At 39.2% G+C, this 21,146-nt stretch overlaps 1 protein-coding gene across 5 annotated transcripts in view; it reads right to left on the reverse strand.

Moving 5' to 3' along the window:
* KIF16B (kinesin family member 16B) overlaps positions 1-21,146 on the reverse strand; it is a 325,810-nt gene that overhangs the window by 234,560 nt on the left and 70,104 nt on the right. For all 5 annotated transcript variants that reach the window (XM_037043081.1, XM_037043080.1, XM_037043079.1 and 2 more), the window contains exons 11-12: positions 14,306-14,371; positions 11,259-11,318 (exon numbers count right to left, since the gene is read on the reverse strand). In XM_037043081.1, coding sequence (XP_036898976.1) covers positions 11,259-11,318; positions 14,306-14,371 — 126 coding nt within the window. The remainder of the gene's footprint in view (positions 1-11,258; positions 11,319-14,305; positions 14,372-21,146) is intronic.

The raw sequence follows: 21,146 nt of genomic DNA on the forward strand, positions 1-21,146 counted from the left end.
TAAAACCCTGACTTTGTGCTGGACACAGGTTTAAATACTTTACAGGTGCTCATTTCTCACATTAGATGATACTATCATTTTCTGCAGCTCACTGTGAGGTTTTGAGAAACAAAAAGGTCAATGTGACCAAGATCAGAATAATGCACAGACAACAATCACGGGCTAGGCAGGGCAAAAACCATCTCCTGGCTCCCAGGCTCACTCCACCATCCACTTCCCTCCAATCTCACAACTCTTAGAACTCCTCCAAGGTGAGTTAAATGTGTTTCTGGGTGACATAAACAATAAACTGCACCATGAAAAGGTCGCTTTTTAAGCTTCCCTGACAATGAACCCCAGTTCCTACAGTTTAGCATACCCAGTAAATCGGTGTACATAAAGCAAACTTCCTTATGACCAGGCAATCTTTCCCTCCCTGACTGTGGCAATAAATACACAGTAAGAGCCATCAGTGCACATGCCTCACTGCAGAAGATCAGAAGGAAAATCCCATATGCATTCTAAATAATTTATTGCATGGTACTAACATTTACCAGAGTGCATTTGACTTCTTTCTGAGCCTTTTGCCCCAGAAACATTATTCATAAAAAAGAACCAACATATACTTGCAATGCCTTTATTTATGAGCAATTCCCTCAAAATGAAAACTGCCGTGGAAAACATGGTAGGCTTGGCATTATTAACACCATCAGAGCCGTTTTTGTGAATGGTTCGCTCAGCCTCCAACCCCACCAAGCTCTTCAGTCAACCTCCAGTGCTGCAGTGAGACTGTCATACCCCCTATTGATTATCAAGTTCTAGTTTCAGAGAACAATGAACTTTATTACTTTTCCTTTCATCTTAAAAAAAAGTTGCACGAGAACTTCAGAAAAGGAAGAACACACAGTTTGATGAAAATTAAAAGCCAGAGTCTAACTTTAATGAACAGTTGACAAATTAAAAACTGCAAACTATATAAAGCACAGGAACATCTTTTCATTTTCATTCAGATCAAGAAAGAGGCAATGAGATAGAATGTGTGGATGCACTAAAGAAAAGATAAAGGGCTTTGCACATGGGGACACTGACAGTGACTTTTGTTCAAACAGACAAGAAGTCATCCACATCAGTCTACAGATTAAAGCAGGGAGATGAATAATTTCTTATAATGTTCTCTCAATTCACCCTGATTGCAATCCCACATCACAAATCCTCTCTCCTGTCCACACTCTCTTGTACAGAAAAACAGAACCACACACTCACATGCACAAAACACTGCAAATCACTAGGGCTAGTTGGAAAGACAAAGAAGCACAGAGACAAAGATTCTTGTGCTTCATTTTTTTTTGCAAAACGAACAGAGCCCTGACCAGTGTGGCTCAGTTGGTTGGGCATTGTCCAACAAAGCAAAAGGTCACTGATTCGATTCCTGGGCAAGGCGCATGCCTGCGTTGCTGGCTGGACCCTGGTTGGGGTGCATGCTAGAGGCAACCGTTCGATGTTTCTCTCACACATCAATGTTTCTCTCCCTCTCTTTCTCCCTCCCTCCTCTTCTCTCTAAAATTAAATAAATATTTTTTAAATGGAAAGAATCATTATTCTCCCTGTACTCACACCTTTGGGTAATTCCCTCACACCCAATCCCCAAGACATATGACTAGCTTTAGCAAATAGAATGTTAGCAAGTGAGATGCAAATGAAGGCTTGAGAAATGTTTGGACGTTGGGGTGTATCTCTCTTGTTCTTCCTAAGACCTTGAGACTCCATACAAATGAGCCTGAGGATGAGAGACACAGCCCAAATCACCCCCAGCTGATGCTGAATCGACCATTGGCCATGCGAGTTAGGCCATCCTGGACCATCCAAGCACAGGGCATGAGTGACAACAGCACAAATTCACTGTTTCAGCCTGGTCCACAACATAATGTAAAATAGTTACAGTTTCTTTAAGCTTCTAGGTATTAGGGCAGATGGTTATGTAGCCTCAAATTTCTCCTGAAATATCTCAGAAATGAAAGAACACAGTTGAATTCAGCAAGAATTCACTCAACCCTTCCTATCTGTAAAGAACTAGCATATGAGACACTAGAATTTATGAGAAATACAAAGATGAGTGAAATGTGTTCCTTACAGGAATTTATAATCTAACAGAAAGGATGATAAGCATACAGATAATTACAATGCAACATAAAGGAGCAAACATCATTTCCTCCCACTTCCAAATATGCCTGACATTCACATTGCATTTAATAACTCACTCCTCCAAACAACTTCCCCTGTAACATATAGCCATCTGGGGCCTTTATAAAATCCATCCATTCTATTCAGTGTCCAGACGTAAGCAGTGAAGAAAACAAATGGAAACTATGTCCTTATGACCTCTGTATCCTAACGAATAAAAATTTTTAAAAATCTATGTTTCGGGGACTACACTATACTATAGAGATACATTAATTGATTTAGCATACTTTTTAAAGTAAATTTAATTAATAAAATACTAGAACTGAAAAAGTAAGATATTTACTTTATACAATCTGATACCTCAAATATCAAATAGTGTAAGAGGTGAACTATATTGTTTTATTAGCAGATATATTTTTAACAAAAAAGAGAAGAGCTAAGAAAAGGACTTGATTATGGGAGCTTCACAAAAAAATGCCCAATTGTGCGAAAACCTTCTAGCTTTAGGATGTGATCTCCATAATGGCAGAGATTTTTCTTTTCTTTCTCTATATTCCTGGTGTCTAGAGCTAAGTCTAATACACAAGTTGCTCTCGATCTCTCAATAAGCATGTGTTTAATGACTGAGGGAGGAGAGAGGGATAAGTGGGGGAGTGAGTGAGAGGGGAATGGGTGGATGGATAGATGGATAAATGAAAGAGATAATATGAGGCAAGCTGGGCAAACCATTACAGGGTGAATATTTTCAAGCTCACAGTAATACTAGGAATTTATTTTTATTTTTATTGTATTTTTTCTATTACCATTTAGTTCCCCCTCATATCCCTTCCCCTCCACAAATATCACATTGATGTCCATGTCCATGAGTCCTTTCTCCTTTTGGCTCAATTCCTCCACCTGTTCACCTCCCCACCTTAGCTGTCATCCTGCTCTCTATCTATGAGTCTGTCTCTATTCTGCTTGTTAGTTAGGTTTATTAGATTCCACATATGAGTGAAATCATATGATATTTGACTTTCTATAACTGGCTTATTTCACTTAGCACAATGTTCTCCAGGTCTATCCAAAGGGTAAATTTTTCTCCCTTTTCACAGCCAAGTAGTATCCCACTGTGTGAATGTGCCATAGTTGTTTTATCTACCTATCTACTGATGGACAGTTGGGCTGCTCCCATAACTTGGAGACAGTGATTTGGAAGAAAAGGTAGGAAAAAAAAAAAACAGAAAAAGCAGAGAAACAAAAAGAAAAAAAGAATGTTTTAAAAATGAAGAGCACTTAAGAAATATTTTGGACAAATGAAGCATAACAACACCTACATCATGGGAATGCCAGGAGGAAAGAGTGAGCAAGAGATCTAGAACCTATTTGAAAAAATAACGACCAAAAACTTTCTTAATCTGGTGAACGAACTACTAAGAATTTCTTTTATCAACACAGGCAGCCATCCTAGTTTATCAGAACATCAGCATGCCAAAAAGATGCTTACCACCTTTTATCCCTTCTTTGCCAAAAAAGCTTCCAAAAGTTTAAAAATAAAGTTTCTTAAAGTTGTAAGAATGAAACTCTTACATAATAAGAGGCAGATACTAAGATCCTAAAGATATCACCTACACGTGGACTGCAGGTGCTGAGTTGGGCTGCCTCATTTTTATAATGAAAAACCAAGCGGAAAGAACACTGACTTCTAAAATTCCCACTGCAGGCAATCCCCAATTGGATGAACACCTGGAAATTCAATGTGTTATCTTCACGCAGCCAGATGAGCTCTAACGACAACACTTTGTATGTTTAAGATGGCTACATCTAAACAATAAACAGTATGTGTGACTGTTCTGCGGTCAGAATTTTGAACCAGCAAATGTCCAAACAGTTGCTGATAAGGCTAGAAGGAACCCATGGTAGAAATCCAAAATCTGGGCAACATTGATGTCCATAAATAAAATTCTAACCTTGAACCCCTCCTCAGGTTCAATTTTTGGACAAACAGTCTTTGTACCAAAGATCTAAATAAACTGATTCTAAAAGAGGCACAGTCCACACACACGCACAAAATGCTGTCTCTCCAATGCTTTGTATGTAGCTTATCTAAATATCAGTGGACTTAGTGCCTTGGGCAGCAGGAATCCAGAGGACCACAAACATGGCCCAAAACCAGCCTGCTAAGCAATGGCCCCAGTTCCCAATGCTGCTTCCAAATCAATTATACTACCCAATACACATCTTCTATATGAAACAGAAAACTGCAGACAGCAGAAACAAAATATTTTATAAGTTCCCATAACAGTCCAGAGACAAAAGTTCAGCTGACTGATTCTATCATAAAAAGGGAATTAAGTTGGTTGATAATGCCTCTCCATGAAATTTAAACTCAGAAAATCTTAAGCCAATAAAGAATTCCATGTTCATTTCACTATTATTTCTTATTAGCCAAAACAGTCTGAAAGAGTAAAAAAATTTTCTTCCATTAATAGTAGCCTGTATTTTCTACTCCCCAGAAATGGAACATTAAGCACCAGCACAATTTAAACTTAAATAATTTGCATTAGAATCTCATCATCATATAGATTCAAATATGTCCCATCCTCCAATTCAACAAACATTGTTTACTGAGTATAACAAAAAAATCCATATAATTAGTGACTGAAAAAAATAACTTTAATTCAACTTGTACAAATAGCTCACTGATTTTCAAGGACAAGTCTCTCCAGTCGCAGCTTCTGCACATGAGCAGCTTGCTCCCTGCTCTCCTACCCCTGTGCCAAGCCACAGCTGAAGGCAATGATAACATAAAAGCGAGTCAGGCACCGGAGTAACCAAATTATACGTTTTCCACAAGAAAGAAACCCTACATATTAGAAGATGAGGAGATAACCACGGCTGGAGGGGTGCAAACACAGAGCACCATCGGGGTGCGGGCACCACTTTGCACTGACACTGCACAGAGTCAGCTCTCCTTCTGTCACGCCATCTGTCAGTCACTCGAGAGTCCGCTGCAGTCCAAACTCTGCGATTTATTTTGAAGCACAGAGATTAAGGAATTATCTGGAAGTTAGACAACATTACCTTCGAGCTTCTTAAAAATCATTGATAAAACCCTAGAACAGAGAAACCAAAATGTGTACAGAGCAACAAACAAACTGGTGCATAAAGGATGGGAGAGAGGGTGGGGCTAAAGAATTTGGGGATTTCTCATTACAAAAAAAATCATTCACAATAAAACATTTATAAAAGCCAGGCCAAAAGGTACATGAGAAGGGCATTTAGTAGCCACTTTACAAGCCACTTTGATCACAAAGCAGTCGGTGCAATACTGAAGCTATGCAAAGGGGGAACCAATAGCAAGGGTTTTGGAATGCATTGATCCCAGGGCCCAGAGAAGCTGGATTTAACACAACATTAAGTGCCAAGTCTGAGAGAGATCACAGTTTAATGCAAATTCAGTTAGGATGAAAACACTCTGGGGCAGCATTCTAAGAGATGATAAAACAATAAACCAAAAAGAGAAGAGATGTTAACACGGACACAGAGGAGCCAGCAGCACGTGTCAAGAGACCAGGATGTGGACTTTGACATAACACAGGTCTAACAAGGAAACAGAAGCTACTCCAGTGTTTAAGTCCCAGAGGCTTTAATACAGGGAATTGGTCACTCAGTTGAAGAAAGACACGGTAAGCCATCTGGATGGTGAGGCTGCCCACAGAGTGACAATGGCAGGAAGCCGGCATTCACCCCTAGGCAAGAGGGATAAAGGGACTAGGAAGTGTTTGAGGGATGAGAGCTGTGTCACCAGTCAGAACTGCTCAAAGAACGGGTCACGTGGATGCAGCAGGAGACCAGTGGGGCGGGGTCCAGTTTCTCCCCCAGTCTCCCATGGTGAGTCTCACAGGAGCCCAGCAAAGGGCAGCCCACGGGGCCAGTTCCCGACTATTCAGGGCAGGGCAGGAGAAGGGGAAGAAATGATCTGAGCCCAAGACTGGCCCACCTCTCCTTAGCTCTTTTAACCCAGCACTCGAATTTTAAGGTGCGCAAACACCACCTGGGAATCTACAATGCAGATTATACAATGCATTATACAATGCAGATCTGACTAGGAAGTCTGCAATGCAGCCTGAGAGCCTGCATTTCTAACAAGCTCCCAGATGATGCTCCTGCTTCTGGTCCAGGAACCACTCTACAGACAGCAGAGGTCTACCTGACTGACCTAAATGAATAAATGGACTACACAGAAAAGTATCCAACCATATTCTTTCCACATGGGCTGAAATGTGTCCCCCTAAAATTCATATGTTGAAGGCCTACCCAGTACATCAGAATGTGGCCATATTTGAAGAAAGGACCTTTGAAGAGGTAATTAAGTTAAAATGAAGCCCTTTGGGTGAGCCCTAATCCAATCTGAGTGGTGTCATGATAAGATGAAAAGACTAGGACCCAGAGAGGCAGGCCAGGGTACAGCAGGCACCCAGAGAAAAGGCCATGTGCGGACACACAGACAGAGAAGCGGCCATCCACAAGCCAAGAAGAGAAGCCTGAGGAGAAACCACCCCTAAAGACACCTTGATCTTGATTTCTAGCCTCCAGAACTGTGAACAAATAAAGTTCTGCAGTTTAAACCACCCCGTCTGTGGTGTTCCATTATGCTGGCCCTACAACTGAATAAAGTTTTTTGTTTTCATTTCTTGACACTACTTTAATCCAGCAAATTTTCAGTGCATGCCTGCTAGGCGAGAAGCAGAGTTCTAGAAGTAGGTGTACAAAATGATAGAACCAGTCCTTGCCTAGATCCTGCTCCTGTTTAGGGGAAAACACCAAGACCACCAACTCAGATGAGGATGGATACTATGACAGAAGTAAAACCAAATGCTATAAAAGCCAGAGGAAAGTAAAATCATTCTACCTGGGAAGTGGGAGAGACAAGTGATGAGAGAGCTTCAGTGTGGATTCCGACAGGCACAGAAAGGAGACGTTATCTCAAATGATACAAAAACACAGGCAAAAGTCCAAAGACACGAGAAAACCTAATGCCTAGGTTCATGCAGGGACCAGTGAGACATGTGGCAAGGGGGGGGAGGGGATGCAGCGGTACTCGGTGGGGTAGAGAGAACTGTGTGATAAAACAGGTGAAACTGAGGAGGACATCAGTGCCTCTGAAAGGCCAGGCAAGAAAGTTTGGACTGTAATTTATAGAAAACGAAGATTAATGAAAAAAAAAGGCAGATTAAGGGGCAAGACAGTACACTGTAGAAGACAATAAAACTTATTTTCTAACTGCCTCTTGAAGATAAACACTTCCCACTGTCACTAGCTACTTTCAAAATAACTCCAAGCAGTTTATTATCTCTTACCCTATTAACTTGGATATAAGGAAGAGGTTGCCATCTGTCCTGATTTCCAAGCTGGGAACTATGGTGTGTGACAGCTGTGGATTAGCAGCAGTACAACCCAGGGAGTCAAAAAGGCAACTGAAGCCTAAGATCCAAGTTCCACAGAACAAAGCCGGGAGCTCCATCCTGTTCACCATGGTGCCACCAGCTTGGCCAAGGACAGCCAGTGCCCTTTGTCAGAGCATGTGTCTACTCAGCAGCCTCTCACACTCCCTCCACCCTTATCCAACACGACCTTGGACTTCAGTCCTGCAGAGCACTCAGAGCCACAGCTTAGATTAAAATGAAGGGAACAAAGTTATTCCCTGGCTTTTGAGAACTCCAAGAGCTAGGATCAGGCGATTTCCTGGGAAACTTAGGGACATTCAACAGAAATCCTAACTTTAAGTTATCTCTGCCTTACACACCAACTTAAGACTCCAACCCCTGCATGAGATGGGCTCTCGTATATTCCTGAAGCAACTGCTCATGATGTATGCTGACAAACTAATGAACTCTCATAACTGAAACAGAAAATAAAGCACACATCACAGACAACTTAACAGTGACAAAGAAGATCACTCTGATGAATGAGAAGATGGATTATACTTTTTCTTTAGTCCTCTCTTAACTTACAAGTCTCTGCTGAAACAACTTCCTAATAAAGTTGGGCAATAATATAAAATAATATTAAATTTAAATTGTAATTATAATTTACAAATCAAAATGTATCTTTCCATTAAGGATAAAATTTTAAAAATAAAAATGTTAAACTATTAAAATAATCATAATAAAGTTGGGCAAGAAGAAGTAACAGTCAGGTTCTTACAGTGCCAAAAAACCCACCAAACTGGTCCTCGTACCACCCTTCAATCCTCTTGATACTTTACTCTCTTCCCATCTTCTCCACTAAGGTCTCTCCTTGGATATTTAGAATTTGGGGCTTGTAAGGGATAATAATTAACAAACTGGCAGAGTAAGCAGCCTGGTCCTGATAAGAAGCTAATCCTGGAAACATACTGCTTCACTGGGCCTGTCTCTACAAAATGGGCAATTAAGGAAAAGATCAAGTTCCCAGAATTGAAAAGATTGATATTTTAACATGAGCATGTAAAGAGTAAACCACTGAGCTCAGAGTAGGCTTATACATTTACACCTTTGCCACAGCCTTTGTTATGGGCGAAATATACTTCTTCCCCTCTTGATTTTCAGTTCAGCCAAGTGCTTTGCTATGGGATGCTAGCAGGCATGATAGAAGCAGAAGCTTGAAACGTGCTTGCATGAGGCCTCTCCACTTGTACCATGGCCCAGACTGTGAGAAGAGCATGCTCCAGACAACTAGCTGGTTAGAAATGAGACTCGTGTGCAGCCGACCGGGAGCCCACCCACACACAGCTTGGTTCCCAACCTAGTCAAATCTACTTGACCAACTGACCCCAGCCAATCTGCACAAGCATAAGAAAAATAAATGTTGTTTTAAGCCACTGGGTTGGAGTGGGTTCTATGCAGCAGCACTGGAACAGTAGCTGACTGAAGGGCCAGATGGCAGAAATATGGAAAAGGATTACACAAACCACACAGATACAAACTAACCCAGTAACAGTCTCTTTCCCCAGTGTTTTCAAAAGCATTTAGTAGCCCTCTTAGTCACCTTAGCCCTCAGACACTGCTTCCCAGTGAGAGATGGAGAAAACCTTTATCAAATGGGAGCAGAAAACAGCTACGGATTGAAAGCACAAACACCAGCAGAGAAATCTAACATGGGCTTGCAAGGTCAAAAGAAAGGAATGACTTGAAATATCATTAGCCTTTCTCATAACCTTTGTCACCTAGCACATATCACATTTCTATGTTTCTCATCTGAAAATATAAAAAAATAATAAGGTTTATGAAAAATAAAATTGGAATAGAAGAATTCTAGCTTCAGGGCCCAGAATTACCGTATGAAAAGAGAAAAGGTCCAGGGGTTCACCCCAGTGGCACTCAGTGTGCAAGTCTCCGCAGAAACGCCACAGGACCCCTGCTGCAGTGACAAGGAGAGGCATGGAGCAGAGGAGGCGAGACGAGTCCCTCCGCTCACTGCTGCAGGGCCTCCTGTGCTAGCAGGCACTATGTACACTAATGACTTTCAAATAGCTATTTGAGTTCTCTGTTCCTTAAACGGAGCAGATTTAAGCCCTCTCTCTTCGGCAAATTTACTCACGAAAGTGTACATTGTGTCATGAAAGGTCAAACAACTTGGCTTCATAAGCCTGGGGCCACAGCACCACTTGGCACAGCTGATACAACTTAAAAAATGAAAAAGTCACTCTGGTGGGCTTATTCCACACCTGACTATCCTAAAATGCAAGTCAAGTCTTTGTTCAGTTTCCTGCACAAAAATCTCCCAACAAAAGAAATGCTGAGGAAGTACCACAAAATAACATATTATCGTCCTAATCAGGAGGAGAGAAAAGAAAGTCTAGGGCCCACACAATCCATAGCACAACCTCTGACTTCATGAGCAGTCTTTTTAACCCTCAGAGCAGACTGAGCTACCAAAATGGTACAACAAGCATAACCGGTAGGAACAAAATAGAGAGGGCAATGTTAAGAATAGAATAGGAAAGGGAGAAGCCAAAGAACTTACATGTACAACCCATGAACATGAACTAAGCCAGGGGCAGGGGAGACACTGCTGGAGGGAAGGGGGTTACCATGTGGAGGGGAGCAAAGGGGAAAAAATTGGGATAACTGTAACAGCAAAATCAATAAAATATCCTTAAAAAAATAGGGCTTTATGTAACATGACACTGACCACACTCTCCAAGAGAGTGGGCAGAAGCAGAACAGAACAGCTAAGCCAGGCCTTCAATAGTTTAACCCCATAAATGGTAACTGGGTGCCCCACTTTCATGTGAAGGGGATCCGGATTAGGGTTTCTGCTCAAGTTAGAGATGCAGCTAAACCTCATCTACCAGCCTTGTCCATATTAGAGGGGGATTTTAATGTTTATCTCGACAAACTTCAGAAACAAGCCTAGGATTCGACAGCCTGTGGGTGGCAGTCTCATGCATCAAGCCAGACAGACTCTATCAAAGTAGAAAACTAAATTCTGAATCTCAAATCTGGTGCCGCTGTCCCTCAACAGATAACACAGGTTTCTGATCAACTCGGCAATAAGTAGGAACACAAAGAAATATGTATTTTGAAGCACAGAGTAGAAGAAGTTGTGTCCTTTCACAACAAGTCTGCCCAAAATGCAGACCATCAGTGCCTAGCCCTTGACATACAGAAAAAATTCCCATTAGAAATTACCAGTTTAGAAATATCTGAAATCTAGTCATGCCTATGCACACATATTCTACAATATTGCCCTGAGAAGTTTTTTTTCTTTTCCATTTAACATAATCACTTTATACTGAGTTTAACAAAAGCAGAAAGCAAAGTAGATTTCCTTGAATATTAAATGGAATTTAGTATGTGCTGGGTCAAAAATAGAAAAACTCTATGTGAGAGCCAACCCCAGGTATCAACACCACCTCTCTGTGTTAAAACACACACAGCTCTAATGTCTAAGACCACCCTTTCCCATTTCTTAAAAATCAAATCAGAACCCCGGTACCCCAAGGGTCCTAATCAGTTCCATGACCTCACCTTAAGCAAGGCACACAATAGCCATATTTGAAGAAAAAAGAAAAAGCTTTACCTATTTAAACCAGCAAAATAAAATTAAGACAACCTTTTTGTAGTCCTTACTTTCAAAATATTTTGGGTTTCATTCCATTTATTTGTCCATTCTTTGGTCAATTCTTGAACCTAGAAGGAAAAAGACACATTTGCAATTGCTCCATAAAAATATTATTGTGATTTTCTTCTAGGGAGTTTCTAAATCTCACAGCTTTATGAAACAATGCACTATAATTTTTTAAATATATAGCAAACCATGCCTGAAAAAACCATCACCAAATATAAATCAAACAGCTGATCTCACCCCACCTCCTACATTATGGGAAAGGCAAGAACAGAAAACAATGTGTCAGGTTGCCTAGATTTTTTGCATCTTTTTCATAGTGCACTTAAATAAAAGCTGCTCCCTTGGATATTAACCAAAATTACAAATTCAAGAATGGCAATGTCCTGTTAAGTGTATTAATTTTTCCTGATTATACTCTACTTCCTGAAGAATAATGATTTATTTTTCTTTCTCATTACATGCGTAATTAAATCATTTAGAATGCTGCAATTTTCTTTAAGGAGATAATCTGCTTTTGTAGCTAATTAACAGGGCTTATAAATCTCATTCTATCTTTAAAAGGTGGGGGGATTCTTTAATTGACTCCCTTAGCAAAAGCAAAATCTTTTGATATAAATAGGCTTCTTTCCAGTCTGCTGTACTTAGGGGAGAAAATGTCCCCAGCTGTTGAGCATAGTACAACTGGAAGTTACATCTCAAAGTTAATAAAAATATTCTGCTACTTCCATAAAACTTCCAAAATAATCCTAGTGAGTAATTCACTAAAAGGCAAAAAATGATTCCTTAGAAGAAGTAGAAAAAAATGAATGAATGCTGTATCTACAAAAGAGTATACCATGGCTAAAAGAGAGATTGTGAGAGGCAGAGTCAGGGAGCACATGCTCCCCAAGCCTTTTCCCTCTTTACACTAGCTCCCCCAGCACTTCCCCACCGCCAGGAGCAGACACTGCCCCATGGACACTTACTGGTCTTCCCTCTGATAAGCTATCTTACTGAGCCAGGACAAAACGAACACATGGTGTACCTGTGTTTGTATTCTCACTGCCAAAGGGAAGATACTCTCCCCACACTTACTTAGTATTAAGAATAGTAAAGGGAAAAGGGCACTCCCGTCTGCAACCTTCCTGCAAGTGTGTGTGACTGACAAGAAATGGAGGAACTGGACTGACCATTTATCCCAGAGGAACACCAAACATTTCTCTCACTAAAACTGAATCGGTCATTTCCTTTTACTCCTCTGTTTCCTTCTAATAGGGCTGTACAACTTCTAAGCTAAAATAATGCCTCTTCTTTTTTACGAATAATGTCAAAAATCTCTTATCTTTTTAATCTAAAAAAAAAACAAAACACTACCACCATGGCTGAGCCTCTCTGACTTTGTTTTTGCTTGTTTTTAATCATTCGGTAAGATGGGCCTGATCAACCTGGAACCGGCCATACACTCTAGTCTTTCTGCTCTCAAGTGAGGTGAAAGACCTCACGGAAAGACCCCATGGACTGCAAGGACAGCAATAAATGCCACATGGCTCTCCAGGCTTTTACTTTGGAAAACCTTCCAAAGAGGAAATATTCTTACACCTTCTCTTCCTATACAAGGGGAGAGATTGGTGTGTTGAATTTACTAATTTACAGTAATCAGTTAACAAATTCTCAGCAGCAATTTATATGAGAAACACAAAGTATTCAGCAATAAATGTTTCCGTGTTCACTAACACATATGTTCTCCCTGAAGTAACATAAGCCAGTTAATCCTTTTCCAATTCAATCAAATAAGTCCAGCTTTAACCAAATTGTAATTATGCCTTGGGTTTATTTTACTATTGAATTTAAAGCAAATAATCTTAATTTATAAAATCAAGAAAAATGCAAACATTTGATATCTCCACTAACAAAGTGATCAGATTAAATAAAGATTTATAGCCAACAAATGGCAAACAATTTTCAAAGGCCAGCAAAAAAATTGGTGAAAATTGAGAAAATGTTATGAACAAGACAGGCAGTCATTTCTTTTACAGCATGCACCATGAATTCAAATTAAAATGCTTATTGATTTCTATTAATGTACTAGGTATGCCTAAAAACTATTATTAAGAAATAATTTAAGACTATATCTAGACATCTCAAAGCACTCAAAATTAGAATCTGAAGTACTAAATATAAATTTCATGAGAAAAATAGGAATTAAGAAACTAATGATTTTACTAATGCAATTAGCTTCAAATTATCCAACATAATTATCCAGGGAAGTGTCAACAAGTCCCTAATAACAACTCAATTTATATTTGCAGTATCGTGTATGCTTAAAAGGGCTTCGCCAACAAAATACGGGGGGGGGGGAGCAGTTTCAGTCTGTTTTAACCATTCAGTACAGTGAACAAAATCCTACCCCCAAAATATTCTTAATGCCCACTTCTCTTTTCAAACAGAGTTACTGAAAAAAAAAATATTGTAGAGCCAGGTCAGCCATGAAGCCAGTTTTCAAAAAGCACCAGCACACAAACACTGGCGTCAGCCCACAGCGTCTCCAGAGGCAGACTCTCCTTCTGGTCACTCACTGCCACTCTCTCTCCCAGACTCAAATCTCATCTACCAAGAGTATTCCACAATCCCCAAGTGCTGCACTCCCCCCAAAAGCAAAGGGAAAGAAAGGCAAAAACTAAATGGTGAGCATGCTTAGCTATGGTTAAGCTCTGGGGACCACTCCGGTTTCAGGAATGTGGAACACGGCTGACTTCAACCCAGGGCTGCTGTCCACTCTGATGCCAGAGAGGCCTGTCTCATCAGCAGCGGCTGCATGTGGATTTCAGTTGCACTTGATCATCATGTGCCAGACAGGCCCCATTGATTCAGTCATAGGTTTTGATGAGATACATAAAAAGTCAATTATTGTGGTTCTTTAAAAATTACCAGAGGTGAGGGCAAGGAAGGGAGTGTTAAGTGTAACGAAAAAAGAAAATGAGTCTCAAATGGCAAGAACTAAAAAGCATATAGTTAAAATAATAGTGAAAGTTATGATTTTAAAATAACAAGGAATCAAGCTACCACTTACTCTTGCTTCATTCTGCTGAAGTTTTTCCTCCATACTTAAGGCTGTGGGGGAGTCTAAAAGGGCGATCTATAATTTAAATCATAAAAAAGATGCAATTAGTAAACAGCAATAATCTAGAGGAAGGATTGCTCCATGACACAGTAAATTACCAAAAGCTGCCAAGTAAACTATTAAATAAAGGTAAAAAGCATTGTTTCACATCCCTAAAAAGTGTCAATCACTCCACTAAGTCTTTACCCAATGGGTTACATATAATATTCAAAACCAAATGCGAGGAATGTTGCATTTCTCACAATGCAAACCAGCAAAGTGAGAAAAAGATAAATGTAATACAACTGACATATATTTTACCAAAATCTAGCATGATCTACATACCTAGATCCTAAAGGATTGGTCCATTTTGAATATGCACAAACTGCAAAATTCAAAATGTAAAAAGCTTAAGTCTTGCTCAATCACAGGTTTCAGAAATCCATCCACACTGACACATGTGAAGAAAACTCATGTATCCCCATTGCTGGGTGATAGTCTATTTGTGATACAGCTACACCACAATCTATTTCTCCATTTCCTTACCCATGTTACAAAGGTATAATGACTGACCCAAGAATGATGAACACCAAAATCAGGTTAGAACTGGGAGGGACAGGCAGATAGAGACAAGAGAGGCACGTGGATCCAGGCAGGAAGCAGAGGGGCTCTGACTGACAGGTAGGACACAGTGACCTTTCTGATTCCATAAGAAAAACAAAAGGGAGTCTTGCTCCCTCCCATCCCACAGGCAACCACCTTTATCCAATTTGCTATGTAAACTTGCAATTCTTCTCATCATATATAAGCATGTTTTTGTTGTTTTTTAAACATAACATGAACACTATTCTAAATATTGCCTTTTCACTAAACAACATATCTTGGGAGAAATTCAGTACAAACAAAACTGCTTCATTCTTTTGAAAATTCCAATTCCACTGTAGAATGGAATTGTACGGATATTCTCTAATTTATATTAGTGCTTTCCTTTCAATGGAAATACAGCCTTTTCTAATCCTTTGCTCTACCAGCAATGCTACAATGACTATTCCTATACTAGTTGCCTACAGTATACATGGTTGTGTCAACAGAGTAATTTCCTAGGAGGAAATTTGTGAATCATCTATATGCACGATTTTTGTAATAGCTAAGTTTCCCTCCCCAGAGGCTGAGCATGTTTTCCTTTACTATTTACTTCTCAATTTCTATTCAAACAAATATAATACCCATGAGATAGTCTCATTAGGCTCAGTTAAACTTCCAGACTAACAAGACTACAAGGGCCACACTTGGCATCTGTCTGCTCAGCAAACAGCAGAGCTACAGCAGGGAAGGACCCTGTGCTCTCCACAGCAGCCCTCACAGCTCTCCAGGAGTATTATTCCCTTGGCCTTCTTCAGAGGTAGAGATTCACACAGGCATTTGTGGGGCCCACCTTGGCTTACAGTCCCACACCCCTGGGAACCAACATCTCTTACAATAATGTCACAGGCACATCCTTCAGAGTCCTCACAAGGACACACCTATTACAAGATTCACTGCACTCAGGGAAACCCAAAACTATGGCTTCACAGCAGCATATTTATAGCTTGTACAGAATTCATCCTAATCCAGATGCAATTCACCAATCAGAGGGTAATTTTATTATTAGAAATGTTGCTTGGTTATATGGCTGACATCTCACTCTTATCCAGTTTATAGAGAATAAAACCAGCAAGTTAACTCATGATCAAATTCATCCCTAGTAGAAGAAAAGGAGCTTCATTAACATATTAGTTCAATACATCACTGCACCTAGCATGTTATCTTACACATAAATGGTACTCAATAAATATTTTTCACTGAAGAAATGCAAGTGGTAGGTGTTATAATGACCACATCATTATATACGATTGCAACTTTCAAAAAAATTAGCAACCCCCCTGATATTTCTAGTACTCACCTGGCACTGTATGTAGTTATTGCAATATTATTGACTATATTCCCTAGGCTCTACTTCACATCCCCGTGACTATTTTGTAACTACCAATTTGCAGTTCTTAATGCCTTCACCATCCCTCCCAACCCCATCTTCTCTGGTAAACCATGAGTTTGCTCTCTATACCTATGAATCTGGTTCTGTTTCAATTGTTTATCTTGCTCTTTACATTCCACATAAAAGTGAAATCATATGGTATTTTTCTCTGACTTCTTTCACTTAGCGCAATACCCTATAAGTTTACCCATACTGTCACAAATGGTNACATCACTGCACCTAGCATGTTATCTTACACATAAATGGTACTCAATAAATATTTTTCACTGAAGAAATGCAAGTGGTAGGTGTTATAATGACCACATCATTATATACGATTGCAACTTTCAAAAAAATTAGCAACCCCCCTGATATTTCTAGTACTCATCTGGCACTGTATATAGTTATTGCAATATTATTGACTATATTCCCTAGGCTCTACTTCACATCCCCGTGACTATTTTGTAACTACCAATTTGTAGTTCTTAATGCCTTCACCATCCCTCCCAACCCCATCTTCTCTGGTAAACCATGAGTTTGTTCTCTATACCTATGAATCTGGTTCTGTTTCAATTGTTTATCTTGCTCTTTATATTCCACATAAAAGTGAAATCATATGGTATTTTTCTCTGACTTCTTTCACTTAGCGCAATACCCTATAAGTTTACCCATACTGTCACAAATGGTAAATGTTCATTATTCTTTATGAACATTCAATATTCCACTGTATACATGAATCACAACTTTTTTATCCACTCATCTATTGTGTTGCTGCCATATATTGGCCACTGTAGATAACTCTGCAATAAACATAGGGGTGCAGGTATTCTTTGGAGTTAGTGTTTCTGGTTTCCTTGCATGTATAACCAGAAGTGTAACTGCTGGGTCATAAGGCAGTTCCATTTTTAACTCTCTGAAGAACCTCCATTCTATTTTCCTCGGTAGCTAAACCAATCTGCATTCCCACCAACAGTTATTGTTACCAACACTTGTTGTTTGTTGATTTATTAATGATAGCCATTCTGACAGGTGTGAGGTGGTATCTCATTGAGATTTTAGTCTGAATTTCTCAGATAATTAGTGACTTTGAGCATTTTCATATGTCTACTGGCCATCTACATGTCCTCTTTGGAGGAACATCTATTTCCTGTAGTTCTGTTGGACTTTTTACTTTATGAAAGCTGACATCATATTTTATTTTTATTAGGAATTGCACTCTTTGTTGTGATAAAGTGCTTATTTTAGGCTCAAATAATGCTGTTTTTGCACTGCTTTCTTTCCCTTTGAATTAGCAGGCAGCCTTTTGCTTATCCTTACAAACATCGTATAACTGAGCTTTCTTGTGTGACCCTCTCTCAGAGTTGTCTAGTTGTCTATTTAAAAGTTTACACATAGTGATATTTCTAGTATCTATTATTTAAAGTGTCTCTGTGACTCGAGCTATAAAAATGAAGAATTCATCCTGCTTCCATGCTCTCTCATTGTGTTCTTCACTTCCTGACTTTTGTTGTTCATTTCCTTTCCATATTGTTTAATTTTCTTATTATCTCCATATATATTCAAGAGAAAAAAGTAAAGAGACATTTTCTCTCTGCCAAATTCAAAACAGAAGTCTGAAAATATGCTTTAAATATACTAACAGAGAACACCTGAAAAGGCTAGATATCCAGCCCTGTCAGGTGTGGCTCAGCTGATTAGAACATCATCCCACAGGCAGAAAGGTTTCCGGTTCAATTCCCAGTCAGGGCGTGTATCCAGATTGCAGGTTCAATCCCTGGCACATGCAAGAGGCAACCAATTGATGTCTGTATGTCTGTCTGTTTCTCTCTAGAAGCAATGAAAAAATGTCCTTAGGTGAGGATTTAAAAAAAAAAAGACATGATATCCCAATGCTCGATTTCATTAATCGTCTGAGAAATACAAACTAAATCATTCAGTGATATCACTATTCATCCACCAGAATGTTTACAGTGAAAAGTGGACAATGTCAAGTGTTGACAAAGACCTACAGGGACTATAACTGGCCCTTTCATATACTGATGGTGGAGGATAAATTGGTATAACCACTTTTAAAAATTGTCCGGCACTATCTACTGAAACTGGACATATGTACACCTTCTAACCCACCAATTCCACTCTTAGGTATAAACCTAACAGAAATGCATCTGCAAGTTGAATAAAAGAAAGAAGGAAACCCACAACAGCACTAATAGCACCAGAAAAGAAACTCAAAAATGCCCATCAAAAAAAGAACACAAAAAAGGGACACAATAAAGAGATGAAAATAAACAGGTTTACAATTAAATGCACCAACACAGATGAATCTCACAAATATAACATTGAGTGAAAGAAGTGAGGTCAAAAGGGTATATACTACATGATTCTATTTATATAAAGAACAAAAATAGGCAAAATTAAAAACTAATCTATGCCTTTAGAAGCCAGGATAGTGGTTATCCTTAAGGAGAAGGGTGGGTAGTACCTGGAAAGGAACATTTTGGGGGACTTCCAGGGTCCTGATTATGTTCTGTTTTCAGATGTGGATATAGGTTAGATGGGTGAATTGATCTTGCAAAAATCCACTGATTTGTACACTTATGTCATTTTTGTACATATGTAATATTTCAGTAGAGTTCATAAATATATAACTACAAATATCTGTATATCTATATCAATATAGTAGAAGTAAATCCAATACATGTCAAATTATTCTGTTTTAGTTAAATTGTGCTTTTGAAACTCTATGCCCATGATATTTTGCATTAGCAAATTAATAAGATTATTAAAAGCGGAAGCTTTTTTTATTTTTTCATTTTTATTTTGCTGTACCAAAATAAGCACAGAAATAGAACTTTGGTTTGAGTAACATTCTCAATGAATCATGGCAGCATTTGGAATAAAAGATTGTGGAAATAGATCAATGTCATCAGAAAACTTTAAATAGAAGTTTTTAATGGGCACTTATGAACACCTGCTTCTTTTATGGAGCATCACAAATTTAATTAATTGAGAATAAGCCTGTATTCTGTCACAATTTATAGTTTCATAATGTGATAAATTATTTTAAGTTGGACTCCCATTTTTATTGTACTATATTAAATTGTCAAAGAATTTTTATCTTCAGTGTGTTCTAAAATGGACTTAACTATCTTTTCCATCCTCAACCTCAAAACTACAGCAACATAATTACTTCTTTAAATACAATAGCAGTCTTTGGTCATGAAAGAAACAAAATAAAAGACCACAAATTATAAGGTAACTGGCATGCACAATCCCTCAGAAGATATTCCCTGATAGAATTTGTAAAAGTTTCAGTAAATGAGAGGCTTTTTCGTCCATGTGATAAGGCTCCTTTCAAAAATTTCCTGTTTAATTTAAAAAGCTGCCCTGGCTGGTGTAGCTCAGTGGATTGAGCGCGGGCCTGCGAACCAGAGGATCACAGTTCGATTCCCAGTCAGGGCACATGCCTGGGTTGCAGGCTGGTTCCCTGCAGGCCAGCTCCCAGCAGGGGACACACGAAAGGCAACCATACATTGATGTTTCTCTCCCTCTCTCCTTCCCCTCTAAAGATAAATAAATAAATAAAAATCTTTAAAAAAAAAAAGCTGATCTTTATTTCCCTTCATTCTCTTAACTTAGCAAAACTTAAATAAAGAAGATGCACAAGAATTTTCCAAATACTTTCCTTCAGATATAGCAATTTCGGTGATGCCATAAAATCATGCTTCCATGTTTACTTCAGATAAATAATGTTTTAAAAACACTGTAAGAGAGATCCCAATAGCAAGGTGTATCAATAAAAATGACTATTGGAGTTCATGCCATAAGTTACATAAGCCTGAGAGCACCACATACAGCTAAACCATTCATTCTGAGAACTTCCTTCACACACAGAAAAGCTCCGCATCAAAAAGTAAAATGGAGCCCTAGCCCAGTGGCTTAGTTGGTTGGAGCACCATCCCATAATACATCAAAAGGTTGTGGGTTCCATCCCTGGTCAGGGCACATATCTAAGCTATAGGTTCAATCCTCGGTCGGGACACATACAGAAGACAATTGATCAAAGTCTATCTGTCTGTCTGTCTCTCTCTCCCCAGCCACATCTTGTAATTCTCCCTCTCTCCCTTCCTCCCTCCCTCCCTCCCTCTCTCCCTCCCTCCCTTCTTCTCTCTCTAAAATCAATAAGCATGTCCTCAGATGAGCCTAAAAAAATTTTAAGTAAAATGGATATGGACATATTTTTAAGTGCAATGAGCAATTCCCATGCAACTGCTGTCCACCATCTTATGAGAAAGAACTATCCGTTGTATTTCAAGACACAGGACACTCAGTGAGATTTTCATCCTGTCAATACTTTCCTAGGTCGAACCACTCACGGGATGTCAAGGGCTTCACGGGCCATATATTCCTAGACAGAAAGCAACTCCAGAGAGACAGAGCACTTTGCATTCAAAGAAAACTGATTTTTTAATGATACAATTAAGATATCTATTCATAGGTTAGGAAAATGGAAAGAAATGTATCTTTGTTTATTTCTAACTCTAATCTAATTCGAACACTTTGAAAAGCTATCTGATTTTCTTCTAAGAGTGACCTTTCATTACAAGAGTAAGCCTATAAGAAGCTAACTCACACTATTCATTAAGAATGTAACTCTGGCCTGCGAACCAGACGATCGCAGTTCGATTCCCAGTCAGGGCACATGCTTGGGTTGCAGGCCAGTTTCCAGCAGGGGTCAGTTCCCTGCAGGGGATGCACCAGAAGCAACCATACATTGATGTTTCCTTCCTCTCTCCT

Source organism: Sturnira hondurensis, unplaced genomic scaffold (genome assembly GCF_014824575.4).
Source record: "Sturnira hondurensis isolate 20B ecotype Veracruz unplaced genomic scaffold, ASM1482457v3 Scaffold0003874, whole genome shotgun sequence".
In the NCBI taxonomy this organism is placed as follows: Eukaryota; Metazoa; Chordata; class Mammalia; order Chiroptera; family Phyllostomidae; genus Sturnira; species Sturnira hondurensis.